General features: G+C 37.9%; 1 protein-coding gene across 7 annotated transcripts in view; it reads left to right on the top strand.

Annotated features, from left to right (window-relative positions):
- MTA3 (metastasis associated 1 family member 3) overlaps window positions 1–23658 on the top strand; it is a 213477-nt gene that overhangs the window by 144964 nt on the left and 44855 nt on the right. For all 7 annotated transcript variants that reach the window (XR_011466095.1, XM_070379671.1, XM_070379669.1 and 4 more), the window contains exons 7-9: window positions 106–208; window positions 3382–3481; window positions 17119–17307. Coding sequence is in view for 6 of the 7 variants with exons in the window: in XM_070379671.1 (XP_070235772.1) it covers window positions 106–208; window positions 3382–3481; window positions 17119–17307 (392 nt within the window). In the remaining variant the exon portion in view is untranslated. The remainder of the gene's footprint in view (window positions 1–105; window positions 209–3381; window positions 3482–17118; window positions 17308–23658) is intronic.

Here is a 23658-nt window from a genome sequence, read left to right as displayed (position 1 = left end):
TTTACCTTACAGTTTTAATGTCGTGGTGACCACAGTCATCAATCATGTGTGGCAGTGTATGTGCCTTATGAGTAACAAGACTCCATTTTCTTTCTTCTTGGACAGGAGAATCAGATGAGAGAGAACAGTCAAAATTGGAAGTGAAAGTTTGGGACCCAAATAGCCCACTTACAGACCGACAGATTGACCAATTTTTAGTTGTAGCCCGGTGAGTATGGCACTGTTTAGTCAAGATTCACACACACACACACACACACACACACACACGTGTGTAATATAAAAGAATTCATAGAAAATTTATGAGTTTTCCTTTCGTTTGTGTTCTGCTTTTTTCCATTGGTTGTATTCTTCTGTGTAAGAAAGCCTAACATGTATCACATTACTTCCTAAATACTATGATTTATTTATTTATTTTAATAATATTGATTTATTGGCATTAGTTTTTGTTTTAAAAATGAAAATAGATTAATTTTTGTTGATTAAGAAAATTAATGCTCCTTGTAAAAATTTAAGCACTACAAAAAATTATAAAGAAATTCAACAGCTGAAATCCCGTATCTTTAATTAAAGCAGTGATCTCCTTTAAGCCATTGAGGGACTATCCAGGTGTAAGTAATCATGTGCACCTCTGATTGCAGCCACACGTGAGTAAGGTCGTTTGCTGGGTGTAAGGCTTTCCTGTGAGTTCTGAGTCCGGCTCCCCAACTGTCTTGTGTGCCCCCTGCCCCTTTTCTTGAGAAAATGAATGGGATAGAAGTCTAGTTTTTTTGTTTTGTTTTTTAGAAGTTTAGTTTTATTTTTTCAATTATAAAAGTAAATGATGTTCTTGAAGGAATTGCTGCAAAACAAGTAAAAGATATTATCATAGCATTGTCATAGCAAAAAAATTGGAAAAAACCTAAAAGCACATCAGTAAGCAGTTGATGAGTGAATTGAGGTTTATTTAGTAATGGAGTATTTACAACAATTAAAATGAATTTAATTAAAAGAATGAAATGGGGCTATATGTAGCAGAGATAAACCTCAAAAATAGTATTGAATAAAGAAAAAGTATGATCAACTGATAAAAAAAAAGTTTACAGTGGGGACTTCCCTGGTGGTCCAGTGGTTAATTAAGACTTTGCCTTCCAATGAAGGGGGTATGGGTTCAAACCCTAGTTGGCGAGTTAAGATCCCATATGCCTGTCACCAAAAAATCAGAAGCAGTATTGTAACAAATTCAATAAAGACTTTAAAGAAAAAATTTACAATATGCAAACAATGTCTTATTATTTCATTAATGGGCTTATGTATGCACATGTATATTATGTATGCATGTATGAGTTCTGGGAATGTATATGGGGGCTCTAATGAAATTATAATATTTATTTCCTTAAAGAATGAACCAGATGTGGCAAAATATTACCTGTTTTAGCTTAGTTTTTGATTTATTTATTTTATTGAAATATGTTTGATTTACAATAGTATATTAGTTTCAGGTGTACAACATAGTGGTTCAGTATTTTTGTAGATTATATTCCATCTAAAGTTATTACAGGGAAATGGCTGTATTTCCCTGTGCTGTACAGTATATACTTATTGCTTCAAACATGGCAAAATAATAGAATGAGGTAGATCTGGACATGATTATAATCATCTCCATTATATTCTCTAGTTTTTTGTTGAATGTTTGTCATAATGCAAAGGACAGAAGCCCTTGGCCATCCTTTGTACTGTTCACAGTGTTGGTCACCATGGAAGTTATGCACTTATTGGTGGCTAGGCATTCAGACTCCAGAGCCTGGAAGCCTAGCCACTAACTGATTAGATGGAGAGACTTGGTTAGTGTACATTGCTGGGGAGGAGCCAATCAGTGAAACAGATGAGACTGAAGATTTGGGACTGAATTATTGGTGGAATCGCTGGCCTGGAGTCTCCAGACAGGTTACCTGGATTTTGGTTTATTTAGTAGGCTTTGCAGTTTCAAATTTATTGTTCTTTCCTTTTCCTGATTGCCAAGGGCCATGTTTTCTTTTTTCTTGAAGCCAGCATGAGAGGCACCAAGGAGATACTCCCAGTATCTTTTTCAAGTTTTTTTTTTTTTTTAAATCTAAGTACAAATTAAGACCCAGTTAAGTACCACTGCACATTCCAGTGCCAAGCATTGGTGAAGAGGTGGGGCGACCAGTACCCACATATCCTATTGGTTGTGGTGCAAGTTGGTACAGCTGCTCTGGAAAACTATTTGCTGTCATCTAACACACACATCCCTAAAGTTTCAGTCCTAAATATATACCCAGCAGAAATGCATACATCTGTGTGCCAAAAGATATGTATACAGATGGCAGCAGTGGTACTATCCGTAGTAGCCCCAGACTGGAAACAAATGTTTATCAACAGTAGGGTTGGGGTGGGACACCATGCCAAGTAATGCTCCATAGCAAGGAAGACGAATGAACACAGCTACAGCAGGCAACACAGGTGAACCCACAAACATGGTTTTGAACAAAAGAAGCTGGTTATGAAGAGTGCACAGTGCGTGATTCTGTTTAAGTTCTCTGTTGAGCAAAACTCATCTTGGGCGTTAGAATATGGGATGCTTGCTCCCCTTGGGGAAGCGCAGTGACTGGGAAGGAGCACAAAGAGTCACCTGAGTGCTGTCAGGATCCGGGTCTCAACCTGCGTGCTGGTGACATGGATGCATTGACTTTGTGGTAACGAAAGAGTGGTACAGTGTGTACTTTTTGCACGTGTTTTATATTTTAATTAAAACCTTAAAAAAAAATCTTCCTCAGCTAACATGTTAAAGCGTAGACAACAAGCAGGAAATCTTCTCTTCATGTTTCATTTCTTGAAGTTAGAGTTCTCTATATTTGGGAACGCCTTGTAAATCATTAAATTTAAATCAGTATTGTGATCATTGTTTTTCTTTCCTTAAATGGAAATCTGTTACATATTCCTTAAAGGAATATATAACTGCAGTTGTAATAGGTTGCTACAGTTGATGATATCTCATTTCAAGGGAAAAACGTTACTCCACTTTCACCATTTGGGATAAAAAGGTGGTCACAACTTGCTTTACAGTAATAGTCAAACTCTGCATCTAATGTATATCTCATTTTTGAAACACAGTTGTGTACCAAATTGTTAACTACATGAAATTTCACTATAGATCTTTCCCTTGTTAATGCCACACAAACTTCTTAATTATAATGACCTATATGTATAGTGAATTGGCTTGTCATTTCTTAAATTGTAAAGAAGATACTTTTTAATCTGATATTTGATTCTTAAACATCAAAGAACTTGTTTGGCTATTACAATTGTTCATTTACTACCCAGATTTTTTTTTCTTTCAAGATAAAAGAACAACAGTGCCTTAACCTTTCCTCTTTTATCCAGTGCTGTTGGGACATTTGCTCGAGCCCTTGATTGTAGCAGTTCTGTAAGGCAACCTAGTTTGCATATGAGTGCAGCTGCAGCTTCTCGAGACATCACCCTGGTAAGATGCTGTTTGAAATTTGGGGCTTATTATTTCTTCTGCTGCTTGTTTAATTTAACAGCTGATACAGCAATGTTATAGACCAGAGAACTTCCCGGCTCTGAGCCCTGCCGTTAGGTTGGATTGGCTTGGCTGGTCAGTTAACTGGGCTGTCTCATTTTTAAGTCACCCCCTTGTGTTTGTGAACTGAGACAAGCAGGAATGACTGTTCACTGAGTGGGCACAAAATGATTTAAAACAAAACATTTTGGAGAAAACAGTTCAATATTCTGATCCACCTGTCTTGACTTTTGTGCTTTTTTGATGTACTATGTCTATGTACATAAATGTTTGTAGCTCACATGTAGTGCTTTACAATTTTTTTAAGTGAAAGTGACCATTTAGTATCAGTATTTAAAGTTTTTTTTTCTTTTGTCTGTTCATTAGCAAAAAGTTCTGTTTTCCCAAATTATTTCATTATATTATGGTTGCTATCTTTTAGGACTGTTTCCTTTCTTCCCTTGGTGATCAAATGAGGCTTTCCACATTCAGTTTAATTACACCACTGATGCCTGCTATGGCTAGAGCTTGGCACTTGCTTCTTGCTCTGCACCCTCCAGCAAAGCAGACCTGCATATTTTTGCCTTTTGAACTTCCTTACTGTATTGATTTCCACTCCCTCTGAGATAGGCATGGTATGATACTCATGTTATTAGTACAAATGGGAAAACTGAGGTTTGACAAGGTTAAGTTGTTTGATATTCGTTACAGATAATAAAAGTTAGCGTTTTGTTTTCTGATGGAGTACAATTACAGGTTTTATTACTTTCTCGTTATACTTCAGTTTCAAATGTTTTACACAAAATATTTATCATGATAATATAAAAACTTGTACTAGAATGTGTGACAAATTTGTTTCTTACAAAGCTTTCTTGTGTTTTTGTACAGTTAGAGGTGTAAACATTAATAGTCTGTAGTCTTTAAGGAACCTTTTTCTTTATCCTTTCTCAGAGACTAGAATACTATTTATAGAAAAGAGTTTTATTATCTTGTTTCTACATTATTTTTTATGAAAATTTAGGGGTTTCAAGATAGGTTTGTATTTTGGTTGCTTAGCATTTTTAGATGCAAAAGTATATGTGTGAGTTTATATGAATCAGAACTACATGGAATCTAATCACTATCTGTACATATAAAATTTTCCCCAATTCTGAAAAAATTCAAAAATAAAGTACAGCAGCAACCAAAAAAAAAAAGTTTTGTCCTCATTACCCAAAGTAGAATATTCTTATCGTTTTGTTATGTTTCCTTTCAGCCACTTTCTATGCATTGTAAACAATATACTAGCAAATTATAGAATAGTACAGAGGATAAAATAATAATAAAATACCATGCAATGCCACATAAAGCAGATTTTAGTATTTTATTTAGTTCTTTGGAGTAAACGGTTTTTCCACCACTATCAGTCAGTTCAGTGGCTCAGTTGTGCTGAGTCTTTGCAACCCCAGAGCTGCAGCACGCCAGGCCTCCCTGTCCATCACCAACTCCTGGAGCTTGCTCAAACTTAAGTCCATCGAGTCGGTGATGCCATCCAACCATCTCATCCTTTGCCGTCCCCTGCTCCTCCTGTCTTCAGTCCTTCCCAGCATCAGGGTCTTTTCCAATGAGTCATTCTACCACTATCTTATTGATGAAATCTCTAATATTCTCTCCCTAATCTTATTCCCCATCCTCTGTCTGTACTTCTGACCCTGATCATCACTGCCTCCTGAGAAGAGGCAGCTGCTGTATCAAGTGTACTGTGTATCTAGTCCTGTTTTTCTAGTTGTGCTATGTATTGATGTTTCCAAAAACAACATAAACATTGTCTTACATGTGTTTACGTTTACTTTGTTACATTTTGCTATTTGTTTATTGATGAGATGGCGCCATGTTAATAAATATATACCTCCTTCACTCACTTTTACTGGTTGGTAATACTTGTAGTATACTTTCACAGAATACTACTCCATATTATATATGTATTCTTTCACCAATCAGTGAACATCTGGAGTGCTTGAAAAGCATTTTCCCGTTGCTATTACCCATGATGCTGCATTGGGAATTCTAACCCATGTCCTTTCTGAGCATGTGTGCCAGCTTTCTAGGCTGTAATTAGAATTGGAATAATTATTCATAGTGATTCATAGGGTAGTGCTCATTTTCAGTTTGACCACATGCATCAAAATTACTCTATACACCATACTAGAAATTTGTAATCCTTTAAGCAGTAAATGACTGTACTTCTTTCTACCTCCATTTCCTTACATTGTCTTCAACGCCTGGACACTTGGTATGTTCAGACTAAAATTTTTTACTAATCTCATGCTATTTTAATTTATATTTCCCTGAGTACTTAATGAGGCTTCGACTTCACTTTCAGTTTTCACTTTCACGCATTGGAGAAGGAAATGGCAACCAACTCCAGTGTTCTTGCCTGGAGAATCCCAGGGACGGGGGAGCCTGGTGGGCTGCCGTCTATGGGGTCGCACAGAGTCGGACACGACTGAAGTGACTTGGCAGCAGCAGCATGTTTTCATAATGACTCTTCAGATTTTTTTCTTTTTTGTATTTTAGATTAATGTATCCTTTGTCCATTCTTCACTTATATTATTATTCTTTTTTTTCTAATAGTTTTGAAGTTTTTTTTGTATGTAAGACAAATACATTTGGAGTTTATATTTTTAAGAATGAAGTGAGGTAGCAGTCTCATTTTTTTCTCCATATGGAAAATTAATTATTCCAGCATCTTTTATTGAATTTGTTGTTACCTCAGAATTTTGTAATGCCTCTTCTGTCTTATTTCCTGATCCTAAAAATGCTTAGGATTCTTAATCTGGTCTCTTGTTTCATTGACCTATTTGTCCCTGTGAAAGCACCATACTATACTAAATTTTGATACCTGATAATAAGTTCCACATGACTTTGTTTTTAACATAGAGTTGAAGTCATTTAAAAAGAGCGTTTTATACTGTGCCTCCCCTCTCCCTCATGTTTTTCCTAACACTATAACATAACACTGTTTCATATAAAATCTGCAAATTTTTTTTCTAATGTTGCATGATTTTGCCTTGTGTAGAGAAACTGTTACTTATGTAGTCAGTCTCTTGTGATTTGACAATGTTCTTATAAGATAATGGTTCCCAGATTATTAAGGGGGAGAGGGTGCTATCCCTGTTGTAATCCAGCAAATTCCCTCTACACTGAGGAGTGAGAATACAAAGCCAGTTCCTGAGGTGGGACAGAGCTCTTGTGATAAGACAGCTGGGGCTGGGATTTGCCTTAAATTCAGTCTGACAGGTGAAGAGCAGGTGTGTGGGCTCTTGGCTCACAGCTGCGGCGACTCTCTGCTTCCCACTGCTGGTAACTACCAAGGTGGGACAGCGTATGAATTTCTTGGGGAAGAGGGCAGTCTTCAGGATTCAGTATTTGTTTTTGTTCTGTTGAAGGCCGTTGTAAAAAGAAACATTTTAAAGGGGATGCAATCTTTATATCTTAGTTTAAACGCATGGTGTGTGTGTGGTTTCAGTACTCGCCTGTTACGTGCCTTCTGGTAGGTGCTTTCACACTCCAGTTGTTACCGTCTCTTCTGTTTGCATTTTGTTTAGTATTTAGCACTTTGGAGTCACTTTTTAATTACATTATTATCTTAAATTATGTGTTATATTATAATTTTTTTAAGCATCGGCATGCTCAGAGGCTTAGGAAATTGTGTTTGTATACAGCTTGTTTGTACAGCCAGTTTCAGAGACAGGATTTGGATCTTGACTCCTTCTGAGGAGTTCTCTCCGTCAGATTACCTCTTCTGGTTTGTTCTTGTTAAAGTAGCTTGAGTTTAAACATCATCGTTGTCTGTCTCAGATCAGGCAACACTGACGATTGGTTCTTTTTGTCTACAACATTTATGTGTCTTGGTTTCCTGCTCTACCTAGTCTAGCTTCAACTTCTCTTGGACTTTCTGTATGTTCTTGTGTTGCGATTGAATTACTTTCAGTTGCATAAAATTGACATCTTTTAGAAGTCTTGAAAGCAGGGAGAAGTTACTGCCTCTTATTATTTCACAGGTCATGCCTTCACCTTTAATCCTGTTTGCCCAGTGGTATCTGGGCCTACTACTTTGATGCTAAAATACAAGATCTTAAGGCATTTCTATGAAAATGAATGGCAGTGGTTTAAAGTTAATATTATGTTGATAATATGAGTTTTGAAGATTGTTTCCAAGAATAATGTGCGAAAGCTTGCTAAGTTGTTCTGTGCCATTAAATGACAATGGCTTCATCCAGTTGAATTTGAAGAGTTGGATTTTCATTTTGCTTTCATTGTTCACAGAGCCACAGGTTAGTACCTTTCTCTGTCAGGTGACCAGACTGTGGATCTGGAGAGCACGGAGAAGGGCAGGGCTGTGGAGCTGCTGCGCCCTAGGCACCCTGCTCAGGTGGTTTTCTCTGTGACTTGTCCTCTGAGGACTCCAGTTAGCTCTCAGCTGACACATCTGCTTATCCAAGACAGTCTATGCCAGTTTATCAAATCACCAGTAATATTTTGGGAGCAGGTAATTGTGCTGCCTGCAGGATTGTTGGATCTAACTTCCTCATTTTGAGACCTGTTACAAACATAGCTGGGTTGTGAATTTCAAACCCTACTAGTCTAAGCCATATAATAAGATTTATGTTTGTTAAAACATTGACATCACAGAGGCTTCATAGATTTCACCTTCGTTTCACTAAAATGTTAAATATACTTAGTATAATATGCAAAAAAAAAAAAGTTTACAACAATCCCTACATTCATTCTCCTTTCCTCCTGCATTGTGGATGCAAAATTCCTTGAAACAAAGTAGACTGAGAGGTGGTTGGTTAAGTAATAGCTGGTGGACGTTCTAGACTGCTCCTTTATGCTTGTGGCCGGCAGGGCCAAGTGCCACGTGCATTATTAGGCAGCCATTGCTGGAGTAAAGCCTCTGTCTCTGAGAACAGGTATTTGCAGAAGTACCGGGTTTCTCCTTTGTCTGGACTCTGAGTGCCAAAACAGGTAGGAGAGTAGGACTCAAAGCTTTTTGATTTTAGGGGGCCTTAGAAATCTTTTAGGATGGACTGTATTAGAGATAATGGTTAAATAACTTACATAAACCTAGAAACTTAGGTTTCCTGATGCTAAAGTCTGGTTCTGAGAAAGGGTTGACTTAGTAGGGAGAAAATCACATGCTGGAACATATCTAATTTCGGTATTATTTCTGATCTTTTAAAAATGCAACTTTGATTTTGCTGTCCCTTATCTTATATAAGATAGTGTCTTTTTATTTATTTTTGTGTCTTTTCATTGCACTTAGGGTAAAAACCCAGATCCTTCAAACAGTCCCCAGGCGTTGCCAGTCACCATTCTACTTTATATCTCTTTGAAGTTGGTTACTTTGGGTACCTGATGTAAGTGGAACCGTATATTTACCTTTTGGTGGCTTGCTCAGCATAACAGTTTTCAAGACAGTTCATCCATGTTGTAGTATATGTCAGCATTTCTGCCTTTTAAGGCTGAATAACAATCCATTGTGTGTACATATTACATTTTGTTTATCCATTCATCTGTTAGTAGGAACTTGAGTTGCTTCTACCTTTTGGCTCTTGTGAATAATGCTGCCATGAACATGAGTGTACAATGAAGGTACTTTTTTTATTCTTTGTTTTTTTCCTTCTAGATCTATAGCTTTTGGTCTATATAGCCTTGTGCAAGTTGTTTAACCTCACTATGTCTGAGCTTCCTCTTCAGCAATGGTAATAATAAAATCTTTCTGCCCTGAGGTTATAGATTGACAAGAAGAGGATATGCAGACATGCCCCTATTAGTTGCTGATATATGTATCCAAGCATATAGAAGTTGATGGAACTGCATTGGCTTGCCAGAGTATACCTTGGGCCTGGGCCTGGGCCCCTGGGTTCTCTTGAGGGGCATAGAGCTCACCGTGTCATTGACTGTCCAGATTGGGTGGAAGGCCACTCATTTATTGCTATGTCACAAGTCTTTTTGAGCTTCCATCAGTATTCCAGAAGTGATTGTGTTCCGCAGTTTCTGTATCTTCATTTAAGGTAATGTTCACAAACACTGAGCTCGTCTGGCTCTCACAGCCCCATCTTCACTAGAAGGGAAAGCAGGCGGTGCCTCCGTGTCCTCCTTCAGTCTCCAGAAAAGCCTGTCTCTGACTTACCTTGTGGCATCAACTTCAGGATTAAACAGGATGATGTTTGTAGATCATTCAGAACAGTGTCTGAGAGCTCAATAAATATTAGTTGTTACTCTTGAGCTGATGATGACAATGATGCATTTCCTTCTCCCCATCTTTGTTGAGTCTTAGTTTCTTCTGATTTTATAGCATTATTGACTGAAAGGGTTTTTTTCATGCCATATTTACTATCATTGTAGTAGATTATCAAGTTTGAATGTGATCATTAGGCTGTGATTAACCATACATGTTAACCATTTTAACATAATTGTTAGAGAAATCACTTATAGTTTAAAGACCTTCCGCTTAAAACAAGCTATACTTTTTACAAAAAAAATTTTCCCATCAAGAAAAACTTAGAAAAAATAACTTATTTTTCTGATAAGAAAAAGTTTATTTAACCGACAATAGTTTTATCCCTCAGATACTCTGTTAAAATGCCAGCTGTTCACCATGCACTTCACTGTTTGTGATTCCTGTTCACGTCAGACACTTCATTTAGGGCTTTGAGGGTACTGGGAAGTGAGATCGGTTTGGAAATCACAGTCATTACATCATTTAAAGAAATTGTACTCAGTACAATATATAAATCTAGTGAACATTTTAGGCATTAACTTACATTATTAAATGAGAATTCATATAATTTTTAAAACTCATTTTGCTAAAACTTATGAGTACTTCTGAGTATCCATGTATCCAAGACTAAAGTTAGAATTTGAACTAATGGATTGCCACTGCAGTAAAACAAACAAAACATGAAATTTTCCTTCCTTCTAAATACAGCATTAAGGCAATACTTTACTACATTAAGCACATTTTCTTTTCGTCTGATGATCTAATGCTGGTAAGAATTTTTAAATGATATAAAATGACCTTAGAGACACTGCCAACTGTCTTGGGGGCAATTGTGTCCTTGTGTTAAGCATCTGTTTATCCATCTTTCTTTTAAATTTGAGCTTAAATTTGTTTTTGTTTTGTTTTATTGTTTTCAGTGTATGTTGCCTTTTACTTGACTTTTCCTCCCATGCATTTTATACTAATATAAGAAACATTAGAAAATCACTGCACAATTGAACTATGGGGAAATATAGTGAAAATTGTTTTGACTTCTTTGTGGAGGGTTCGTGTTGAAGAGATTTGAATTTATAAGTGTGCGTTAGTGAAGGCTTGCAGTTATATTTCTTAAAACTTTATTTTTGTATTTTGAGATAATGTAAAAATAGTACTAAGACTTCCTGTCCTCCCCTCACCCCTGATTCCCCAATATTAACACTTACCATGTTTCTTTTATCATGCTTTCTCTATATTCATATTATTTCTGAACTGTGGGCTTCCCTTGTAGCTCAGTCGGTAAAGAATCTGCCTCCAGTGCAGGAGACCTGGGTTCGATCCCTGGGTTGGGAAGATCTGGAGAAGGAAATGGCAACCCACTCCAGTATCCTTACCTAGAAAATCTCATGGACAGAGGAGCCTGGTGGGCTGCAGTCCATGGGGTCGCAAAGAGTCAGGCACGACTGAGCGACTAACACTTACTTACTTACTTACTTACTTACTTACAGAATAGATGTGCCTTTATTTCACAGTATTTGAGGAGGTATTTCCTGAAAGAACAAGGATCATTTCTCACTTAACCATAGTACAGTTTTCAGACTCAGGAAATGAACATTGTTATAATACTGTTATCTAATCTAAAGGCTTTAGTCAGATTTGCTAGTTGTCTCAGTAATGTCAGGAGAAAAAAATTTTCTTTCTCGTCCAAGATGTACTTGAGAATCACTTAATGCATTTAGTTGTCTTATCTCTAATTACCTTCAATCCTGAGCAGTTCTTCACTGTTTTTATCTTTTGCGACCATGGCATTTTGAAGAGTATAGGCAATTTACTTTGAATATCCCTTGATTTGGGATATGGTTATAATTTGATTAATAATTAGAGTAAGTTTTTATTCTAAGTCCTTTGGTCAGTTACATCAGGAGATTTTCCGTTTTTCCTTAGGTTTTCAAATTTAGCAACGTAATCTTTCATAGTAATTTTGTTTGTTTGTTTTTTGGCCATGCTGTGCAGCTTGTGGGGTCTTAGTTTCCTGACCAGAAATTAAACCATGCCTTCTGCAGTGAAAGCCTGGAATCCTAATCACTGGGCCACCTGGGAATATTCCTGTTATTGTTTATGTGTCACATTTCTTATTTTTTTTCTTGATAGTTTTGCCAGAAAATTCTTTTTCTTGTCTGAAAGAATGAGATTTTCGGTTAGTTGATTTTCTTTATATTTGTTTTCTATTTATTATTTTCTTCCTTCTTCTTTGGCTTTACCCTGATATTCCTATACCAACTTTACAAGACCAATTTTTAGCTCATTAATATCATTTATCTACTCTTCTGTTATTAGTAATTAGGATTATAAATGTCCCTCTATCTCTCATATTTTAATATGTAGTATTTTCATTATCACTTGGTTCTAAGTATTTCCTAATTTATAATTTTGCAGTTGATAGGGAGTTAATTTCCAAGGAAATGCAGTTCATAAATCTATCTTAATTGCTTTGGGGCTTCTGGTCAGAGAACATGTATGATACCAATTATTTTAACATATTGTAATTCTCACAAAGACCTGGAATATCCAAGGGTTTTGCTCCCTCGGAGGTGAAAGTGGTCTTGCCCATTTTCACCTTAGCTTAGTACGAAGCTGACTTTCTGTTTGGTCTGTTCTCTTTAGTAGCCATTTGGATAATACCCTCCAGGTGAAAGCTCAGATCTGTGTGGAAGCTGGCCTCTCACGCCTCCTCTTTCTGAATTACCTTAGCCTGCGCTGTGTGTTCTTTGGTATCCCCACACAGTTGTATTCTTTGTCTGGTTTGTGTCTAGAATCAGAGCCGGGGGAAGACCCCACAGTTATGCTCAAAGTAAGTTTGGAAGTGACATTAGGGCCACGGGGTTACCATCGCCTGCCACCCCTAGAGCTTTCTCTTGATAATAATGAAAGTATGAGTTCACAGAAGAACGTGTCTCTGGGTGTCTTATAGATAGATATGAATGAATGACAACCAGGTCCCCACAAATCTGATTATGAATGAAGGCTTTTCCTTTGAGGGCTGTGCACTGAAGCAAAAATTAATTGGATGGCATAACTACTTACATATAAAAAATTTTGCCTTGATCATGGTTTGAGGTTTAGTCATGAGAATTTCTATTTCTACTTGGAAAAAACCATATGCTCATTAATTTTAAAATAGACTTGATAGTCTGAATGCTGTATATTGTGCTGGAGTTACACATATAAGATTTTTGTAAAACTATTAACTGAACAAATCAGTAGTTAGTACTGAATATATATGGGTATCATTTTGTCATTGCCAAAATGTTACATGTTGGGTTCCTGAGAAACAGATTCTGCAATGAGATTTGAATGCTGGAAATATATTACGGAGCGCTGTTGGGATCTACACCTGTGGAAGAGAAGGGAGGGAGGCAGAATTGGACAGAGGGAGAAGGTAGGCTCTGATGTTGTGTGAATGAAGGCCTCAGCCTGTACACTCCTGCGTCATTGGGTGCAGGCTGCCCCGGGAGATGGGGGAGATGAATCTTTCTTAAATTGAGATCATTCCAAAGAGGAGCAGCAGCTGTAGGCTGTTTGCTCTGCTCACACTGCTGCTAGCACTGGGTGAATAAGCTCTTAATTCCCCAAAGGGAAAAACATGGGTTAAACTGCCCAGAATTTCATTGCTTTATAAGCAACAAGCATTAATATCTTGTGCATCCCTCTACAGATTATCTAGGGTTCTGCTGAACTGTACTGGGCTGATTCAGGTATGAAGCTGTAAGTTGGGTCCTGCTCTGTATCTCTCTCGTATTCTGTTGGCAAACATCAGTAGCACAAGTCTAAATGCACGAATCATGTCAAGGCTCTGTTATGTCACGCAGCGTAACATCCAGTTGGCCACACAAGTCACATAGCTAGGCCCAACCTCAACGGAGTGGAAGAATACACTCCCTTGGAGGCCCACAGAGGGAGTGAATATTTGCTGAACAATAGTCCAGTTTAGCATAATGTAATTCTGTTTGATGAACAAAAGATGAAAATTCCACTGCCAAGATTTCATTGTCAGTCTTTATCCTAAAATACTTCTGTTTGTCATCTCCATCTGTTTTGAATGAGATGAAATGTGACAACACCTTCACCACTATTTGGCAGAGAGAAAAGCTTGTGCTGAACTGTTATGATTTTTAAAATTTAGTTTTGAATGGATTCTGTATCTGTATTTGTGTGTATCTGTATCTCTGTTTAGAAGATGGTGTCTTCACAAAGTATTTAGCTGGAGAGAGGATTTTCAGTTTTAAGTTCTTTATCTTATTTTCAGTTGAGATATACATGTAATAAAGTATATTAAGTACACTTAGATGCCCAGCTTATAAATTTTTACATGTATATACATGCATATAACCACCACTGAGATCTAGGTGATGAACAAGGATTCCTTATGCTCCTTCCAAGTCAGTGATCTCCTCTTCTCAGGTAATCATTATTCTGACTTCTTTCACCATAAATTGTTATTTTTCCCAAAATTCACATAAATGGACTCAGCCAGTGTGTTCTCTTATATGTCTAGCTCTTTGAGTTTTATCTGAACTGATGAACAGTAAGCTATTGGTTATATGTCATGCTCTTATGTCTTTTCTTAGCTTATTTCTGTGAGTCTTCACTGGATATTGTCTCCGCTGTTTCAGAAAGTATATTTTGTGCTTTACTTGGCTTTTTAGGGTTGGATTAAACTATACAAAAGTTCATTCTGAAGAAGCTTCTATGTGTGTCAGAAGGATGGCATTAATGTGGACTCTGAGCAAATAATATGACTCTCTGGTTTCCTCTGTGATCCTCTCTGGTCATTTATTTTAACAGAATTGTTCCTTAGGCATTCCACAGTGCCTGTGTCTCATGGGATGTTTATTTTCTTCGCATAGTGATCATTAACTGCACTCTCCTCGGGGCTGTGGTGTAAATGTGGGCTTGGAGGTTTCATTGCTATGGTCAGCCTCAGTCCAGCCCATTCTTTGCAGTTGATTTGTGACACAGGGCAGGAGCTAGTCTTCAAAAGCAAAGCTTTGCTTCAGTATTTAGAGATATAAACACATTGTAAAGAACAGAATCTTTAAAACAACCTGATCACTTGGGATTTGGGTTACTGTTATTTATAGAGGCTAGGATATTTTTCATACTTTGAAGCTTTATTAGATACTAGCCCAACATCATTTTAAAAAGTACCTATAAGAAAGGCATTTTCATTCATCTAACATGAACAAAAAGACTGGAAATCCATTCATGCTTTGAATGGTTGGTATAATATCAGCTGAGAGAAACTCATTTAATTCTGTGACTTCTGGTTTCAAAGCACCTGTGTGTTATAAAAATTACTTGTACCTCCTGAGGAATCTCAGCAACACAGTTAATTTGTATAATTATTGATTTTTGAATACCAGTAACTTTTTTTTAGTTATGCACTGTAAATTTTGGAGTTTTAAAAATCATTTATGGGAATATATTATTAACTGAAGGGATCCCTAAATGACATTTGTCTTTGCATTTTCATAGATCAATTATCTAGAAACAATAGTTTTTTATTTTCAAGGATGGTGTAAGAGTGAATTAACAGTGTATGTATAGTTAAATTGCTGAATCTGTCAACTGAGAGGTTATCTAGAAAGGTGCAGTTTAGTTGATTTTGAAGTTTGCAGAACTTAAATGAAGAATCAAGATCAGTTCCAATATTTTTGTAACCCCTGCTGCAGAAGACTGAGAAGAAATTCACTTGCAAGCTGAAGTTATTATTTCGTGATTGTGACAGAGCAAAAGACTACACATGGTCAGTGTGGTCTTAGCTGAGATAATAACTAGGAAATTGATAATGAAATCTCTACGTGTTTTTATTTTGTGGAATACAGTGATTTGAGGGGAGATGTTAACCCTTGTAAAAGCAGTTAATTACTGTTCCTAATCATGTCCTAAATTCTGCCTGTTCTGTCAACAAATTCATATTCCATACCCTTTTCAACAACCTAATGTTATCACAGTGTTACGTATTTTTTAGTCATGTTGTAGCCAATTTTTTTCTCTTTAATAGATATTAGCTGCTATTTGAGCTTACTTTATGCTTTTATACCGACTCTCTGTGACCCCATGGACTTCAGCACACCAGGCCTCCCTGTCCATCACCAACTCCCGGAGCCTACTCAAACTCACGTCCATTGCATCAGTGATGCCATCCAACCATCTCATCCTCTGTCGTCCCCTTCTCCTCCTGCTTTCAGTCTTTCCCATCATTAGGGTCTTTTCCAACGAGTCGGTTCTTCGCATCAGGTGGCTAAAGTAAAACATAGATGTGGCTCTATCCCCATTTATAAAATTTTTAGTTAATTATCAGAAGATACTTTGTGTAAAAGGTGTAACACATGGCTTTCACATGTTAGAAAGCTTAAACAGAACTAGCTCCCACTTGGCAAGGATTTGACCACCAGCCACGTCTGCGCCACACCTACATGCTTATCTAGACACAGAGCTGACTGTCCTGTTCTGCAGTTTTCCTCCTACACATGCAAATATGTGTGCATATTGTGAACGGATCTTTTTAAAATAAGCTAGACCCAAGGTACTTTTTGGAAAAAACCAGTTTACCAATATTACCCAAATTTATATTTCCTCCCTTTCTAATTGCTTTTCAGTCGCTCACCTTTGGAATGTGTATGAAATCCATGCTGGCCTAGGTAGCTGTGTCAAGCAAGCCCAGTCATTTGTTCTTGGTCTTACAGAATTTCAACCAAGTTACTATTTTTACGTGTATATGTTATTTTGTTTGTTTTGTTTAACACGGATGTGTAATTTTGTCTTAACCATCATTCTCAGTTTCATGGTGTTTTTTCCTCCATCTCTCATTTCTAGTATATCATTCTCTTAATCCAACCTGAAAATATTTTTTCCCACTCTCTGATACATCCTCTGTATTTTTCCCTTGTCAAAGAAGGCTGTGCCAGCCTTATATGATAGCTGAAGTGATGCTGGCACCTTGAACCAAAAGGATGGTGAAACGTACTGGGTTCCCATTTTAATTCCTGGAGGTCCTAGATCTTCATGGTTAGAAGATCTAGCCATTTGTTGCTCTAAGAAGTGAATGCATTAAAAAAAAAATACATATCTTAAAAGGTACAAATCATCATTTTCTTAAAAGCAGTATGTGATGTCTTAAATAATTGAATAATCTGTTGTTTAAATTTTTCTTAATTATGTTACTTAAAAAATACTAAGTATATTGTTGTTAATTAAGTCCATCATGCATTTTAATATCTCTGTTCTTAAATAATCAAGAAAATTTGCTTTTCTGGCTAATTTCTTCTCTCCATTTTCTTTATTTTTTTAGTTTCATGCTATGGATACATTGTATAGGCACGGCTATGATTTGAGCAGTGCAATTAGTGTCTTAGTACCACTTGGGGGACCTGTTTTATGCAGAGATGAAATGGAAGAATGGTCAGCCTCTGAAGCTAGTTTATTTGAAGAGGCATTGGAAAAATATGGCAAAGACTTCAATGACATACGTCAAGACTTTGTAAGTAGAAAATTGTGAATTAAGTAAAATGTTGGAGTGGGAATATTTTATCTCTTAAAAATTTGGTAAACCTTAAACTATTCATTAGCAAGCCTGTGACTTAGTAATTTTTGTCTACTCAGCATAGAATGCAGGTCAGTATTGTGGAGAGAGAAATTGACATTTGTCCTGAGAAGTAATTGTAAGACCCAGGATCGTGAAGTCCCAGATTTTTGTTATAAACTTTGGCAGTATGAATTCATCCTCTTCACCTCTCTCTGAGTTCCAGTTTTAATTTATGCGCAGCTTTTCTGACCATTTGAACTAGATACTTCTGATCTCTGCTTTTTAAGCTTGTTGTTCTCCTTTAGATCTTGGGTATTTTTCTGGTTATCTTACTAATTATTGAGCCTGAATTTGATACAGATCTCTAATATAGAAACAACCATTACCAAGCAAAGCAGGAGGATTTGCTTTTTGGGTTTTCAATCTTTATTCTTCCTGATAATGTACATGATCTTACTTGCATTTTAAATACTAGGTAATTATGTCTACTATTGTGTACTTTCTTTGTCTTTATGGAATTGCTATTTTTAATTAAGCTTACAGTCTCTTTGAAATGGGGAAATTTCTATTTGTGAAGTTCATAAATAGCTTTCTATAGCAGTCATTTTTTAAAAATTATGAAAGTAGACTCTTTATAATAGACTATGAAGTATATAATGTGAGCCAGTATCCTGTCTTTTATGTTGTTGCATCTTTCTAAAATTATTCTGAAGGAAATTTTTACTTATCAATATGAGTTGATATATTAAATCCCAAACATGATAATTAAAGCTGTTAGTGTCACTGGCATTTGTTTTGGCAAAACTTCACTCACACCCAGATTGTTATATGTCATGGTTTCAATTTATAGGGTGTGCAGCTGGGAATTTAAAATGCATTGGTGGCATTTAGCTTCAGATGGCCAGAATAGCACAGTAATGCAGTGTTACTAATGTAATATACAGTTACTACACCACTAAATAGAAACCGCAAAAACAAAACCCCCTAAAGAACAAAGTCTTCAGATCTGAAAAGCACCAAAGCGAAGGTGTTTTTCCCTGCATTGAGTGTGGCATGCTCATTTCGTGTCCTGGTAATCATTCTGAACTCAGTTCAGTTCAACAAATGTTTGTTGAGCACCTGCAACACACTAGGCATGCATCAGAAATGCAGTGTGGACCTTACCTCAGAGAATGATTTGTAGTTGTGATCAAGAGATCGAAAGATAAGCCCTCAAGTAAAATATAGTGTAATCATTTCTTTCAGCCGTAAGGACAAGTACTGTGGAAGTGGTGGGAAGGGAGCTATTGGTTGTGCCCGTCAACTCAGGAGTCTCTTCAGGGAGTTAACTGGCATTTCAGCTGACCCCTGATGCCTAAAAGGAGAGAATAGCAGATTGACAGGTATACACTGAGGTGTGAAACTTGTAGACAGTCCTCCCGGGCACTTAGTACAGGACTAGGAAATAACGCTCAACAGCAGCGTCATGAAATACACTTGGACATAGAAGCTGGCGTTCATAGGAGGTAAAATAATGGTGTGAAATGAGCATAACAGCAATAATGCTGTTAGATGGGTTTTTGTTACCTTCATGACCTAATAAAACTCTTGTAAATTTGTTGCATTATGTATATTAGTTTTTCTGAAGGTAGTTAGAATGCTTGTCAATGAGCCAGTCCACATTAGGATTGTTGTATTTTGGAGATTGGAATTAGCCACCAGTGTCAAGAACCTTGAGTTTCCCGGATGACTCAGTGGTAAAGAACCTGCTGCAGTGCAGGAGATGTGGTTCGATCTCTGGGTCAGGAAAATTCACCAGAGGAGAGCATGGCAACACACTCCAGTATTCTTGCCGGGAAAATCCTATGGACAGAAGAGCCAGAGGCCAACAGTCCATGGGGTTGCAAAAAGTTTGATACGATTAAGCAACTGAGCGTGTCAAAAACCTAAAAGAAGATAGACCATCAGGAGCCTACCTGTTCAAAGGGTTTTTGTTTAGTGTAGTTTTGAATAGTTTTTTGTACTTTGGGGTGTTTGTTTTTAATCATTGTAGCCTTTGCTTTATTTATTTTTTTGTTGAATATAGTTGATTTACAATTTTACTTTCTGTTATTATATATATATATACACATTTAAAAATATTCTTTCCCCTTATGGTTTATCACAGAATATTTTGAATATAATTGCCTGTGCTATACAATAGAACCTTGTTTATCCATTCTGTATATAATAGTTTGCAGTTGTTAACCCCATCTTGAGTGTTGTTAACTTATTATCTCTCCCCTCCACCGCCCTATACTTGAAATATATAAACTTAAAGGCCATTTATGACAAGCCTCCAGCTACCATCATCATCAGTGAAAAGCAAGTATGTGAAAAGGTGTTCAACATCACTAATCATCAGAGCAGTACAAATCAAAACCACAACGAGATGTTGCCTTGTATCTGTTACCTATTATTTTTTTTTAAATGAGAGATGACAGATGCTGGTGGGGATGTGGAGACGTGTTGGCATGAATTCTTCTTTAAATGTTTGGTGAAGTCATCTGGTTCTGGGCTTTTCTTTGTTGGAAGATTTTTGATTACTGATGCAGTCTTCTGTTCACATTTTCTGTTTCTTCGTGATTCAGTCTGGATTGTATATTTCTAGGAATTTAGTCATTTTTCCCTAGATTATACAATTTGGTGGGGTGTAGTTGTTCATAGCAGTCACTTAGGGTCCTTTTATGTTTCTGCGATGTCATTTGTAATGTCTTTCACTTCTGATTCTGTTTGTTTCAATCTTTGTTTTTTTTTAGTCTAGCCACTGGTTTGTAGATTTTGTTTTATTTTTTACTTTTTTTTTTTTCTTCAGAAAACTAGCTCTTAGTTTATAGATATTTTCTGTTGTTTCTTTGTTTCTTCTTCATTTATTTCTGATATGATCTTCTTTTTCTTATAATTGGAATAAATTTCTTTTCATTCTTTTTTTTATCTTTTCCTCCTCTGACTGGATAATTTCTAATGACCTGTCTTTGAGTTCACAGATTTTTCTGCTTGATTGAGTCTGTTGTTGATGATCGTCGTTGTATTTTTCATTTAATTCATTGTATTCTTCAGCTTTAGAATTTGTTTGGCTTTTCTCAAATGATTTCTTTCTGTTGAACTTCTTGTTTTGTTTGTACATTGTTTTCTAATTTTATTGAATTTTCTATCTGTACTTTTCTTACAGCTCACTCAACTTCTTTAGAACAGTTCTTCTAAATTCTTGGTCATGGAATCCTAGATCTCTATTTCTTTGGGGTTAGTTTCTTAGAAAATTACTGTTCCTTTGGGGATGTCATGTTACTCTAAGTTTTCATGTTTCTCATAGCTTTGTATTAATGTCTGTGCATTTGATTGAGCAGATACAGCAGACTTTACAGACTAGTTTTAATGGGCAGGGGGTAGAAGGGCACCGGTGAGCCGTGTGGATTAGTTCCAGCTCCTGGGAAGGTACACATTCAGCCCCATGAGCTGAAGTCAGAAGATTGTAGGTGTCAATGTCAGTAAAGATTGCAGCAGCCAAGGGTGAAGGTGTCTGCAGCAGCAGAGAGGGCTGTTGGGGACCTCCTGATCACTCTTTCTCCCACAGTGCATGTCACGGGCAAGGGGCTCCCTCTTGGTTCTGAGTCTGGCTTTGGAGGGCGTCCGTGGTGGCAGTGGTGCCTGAGGTGGGGGCATGCTTGCATCACTGAAGCTGAGGGTGGAGTGTGTGTGCTCACAGAGTGACTGAAGCATGTGCTCTGGTGCATGGGATGTGAGCTCATGTGGAGGAGCCAGGGGCCTGGGGTGTGCATGTCTCCTGGGAGGCTAGCAGTAGCAGTGGCTCTTGGTTATTACCTTGGTGGCAGAAGGTGCCAGCTTTCTCTGCAGAGGAGGCTGCTGAGGTTCACTCCAGCAAACACTACAGAATCCTCTAGTGTGCAAGCTGCCCGCATTCCACACTGCTGAGTGGCTGCTGAGTCCTCAGTGACCACGGCTGTCAGTCTTCTCTACAGAGCAAGCTGCTGGTGACCGCAGTGGTATCCGCCGTGTGGCTTATGCTGACGTCCTCCACCCTTTGTTGTTCTTGGCCATTTCCGGGTGTCTCAGCTGAACTCCATCTCCTCAGTGATCCTTCCTGTGCAGTTATTCTCCACTTTTAGCTACACTGTATTGTTGCAGGTTCTTATTTGAGTCTTATATTTTCCCAGGGCAAGTTTGACTTGTTGATAACTGTCTACTTATTGTACCAAGACTGGTGCATCCTCCTCTCTCTTGCCGGCGTCTCTCTCTCCCTGTCCATTTTGTCTAGTTTGTTGTCATAAAGTTGTTCATAATTTTATTATACTTGTAAGTTCTGTGGGATGGATTTGTAATGATGTCCCCTCTCAGATTGCTGATACTGGTAATTTAGCTCCTCTTTTTTCATCTTTAGTTTGGCCAGGAAGGTTATCAATTTTATTGATCTTTGCAAAGAACCAGTTTTTGATTTGATTGATTTTTCTGTTTTCTGTTCCATTGATTTCTGATTTTCTGTTTATTATTTCTTTCCTTCAGCTTGCTCTGGACTTATGTTCTTTGTGTTTTCCTAGTTTTTTTGTTTTTTTGTGTTTTTTTGGTAAGCTTGGAGTTTAGGTCATTACTTTGAAACTTTTCTTCTAATGTAATCATTTATTTAGTAGTATACTTTAGGCTGACAGTGAATTCAGGTTTGACCGAGAATTGACTTCCACTTTGTTTGAAAAACTGTACTGTCCCTTTTGAAAAAATATTAATTTTTTTTTCTCTTTAAGTATTCTGAAGATGTCTCTCTATCTGGCTTACATAGCATCTGATGAGAAGTTCCTATGTATGTAAATGTTTCTTTTCCCTTGTGCGGAAGACTGTCTCTCCACTTTGGGTTCGTAGCAGGGTTTGCTGCTGCACTGTGCCCTGGGTAGGCTTTTCTGTGTACTCACTGTCCTTGTAGTTCACTGAGCTTCCTAGAGCTGAGCTTTGCTGTCTCTGTGTTAGTTTGTATAGTTTGTATTGATCTGTCCTCTAGTATACTAATTCTTTTCTTGGCTATGTCCAGTATACTGATAAACTTGTTAAAGGAATTCTTCACATACAGTGCCATATATTCCTAACATTCACATTTTATTTTTATGCTTTTTGTCTTTGTATAAATTCCCTGTCTATTCGTGTGTATTGTCTACCTTTTCAACCAGATCCTTTAGTATATTAATATAGTCTCTTATTGCCTAGGTTTGGATTTCCTTACTATTTGGCTGCCTTCAGTATACTACTGTACTGCAAGGCCTAATATTTCATGTACCGTCTTTGAACTCCAAAGGACCCCAAAAGCTTAACTGGATTTCCCCTTCCTTGCCAGATACGTCCCCCACCCAGCAGGAAAGGGTGAGGGCCGTGTGGCTCATGCGCCTCATATGGCTAGTGCACCTGGCACCCCACCCCCAGCCCTCAACCTAATGGGTTTCATTTCCCTGCCAGCAGGCAGAATTATTGACACAAGCCAATCACATCCTTCTGTGGGAACCTTCTTCTGGAACCAGACATATCTTACCCTCTTGTTACATGGCACTGCATTCCATAGCCCCTGCTGGGCTCTCCAGTCTCAGTTGTTCCCCTTCATCTTGTACAGTGTCCTCTTCCCCTGGGCTGTGAGTGTAAGTAACTGCTGTCAGTCTCATTTGTCTCTGGTGTCACGTTTGTATGTCTGGCCACCTTCCACTGTTTGAGGGTTAGTCTCTCCCTCACTGGAAGGGTGAATGGGGGTGAACTGAATATCCACAGACTTCAAAGTCTTACTTGTGCTTAATGTGGGGCCTGGGCTTCCCAGGTGGCACTAGTGGTAAAGAACCCGCCTGCCAATGTAGGAGACATAAGAGACATGGGTTTGATCCCTGGGTCAGGAGGATCCCCTGGAGAAAGAAATGGCAACCCACGCCAGTACTCTTGCCTGGATAATCCCAGGGACTGAGGAGTCTGGCGGGCTACAGTCCAGAGGGTCATAAAGAGTTGGACACAACTGAAGCAGCTTAGTAATGTGGGGCCTGGAAAGCAGAGAGTTTAATTTTTCAGTGTGCCTGTCCCGTCCTTGGCAGGCCTTGCACTGTAGAGCCTTTCTCTGCCTTTTTGCCCTTCCCCCTGTGGTAGAGTGGTGTTGGTGGTCCATGGTAAGGGCTTGGGCTTTCTCCGCTGTCCTTTTCCTGCTCAGTCCTGTGCCTGTGTTTCAGCGATGGTGCTCCCACAACAGTTCTGCTCTTTCTCCAGCTCTCTCGTGGCAACCAGTCTCTGCCTTGTGCAGCCTTTTGTTAGCAG

This window comes from Bos mutus, chromosome 11 (assembly GCF_027580195.1).
Source record: "Bos mutus isolate GX-2022 chromosome 11, NWIPB_WYAK_1.1, whole genome shotgun sequence".
NCBI lineage: Eukaryota > Metazoa > Chordata > Mammalia > Artiodactyla > Bovidae > Bos > Bos mutus.
This window is presented reverse-complemented; position numbering and strand designations above follow the sequence as displayed.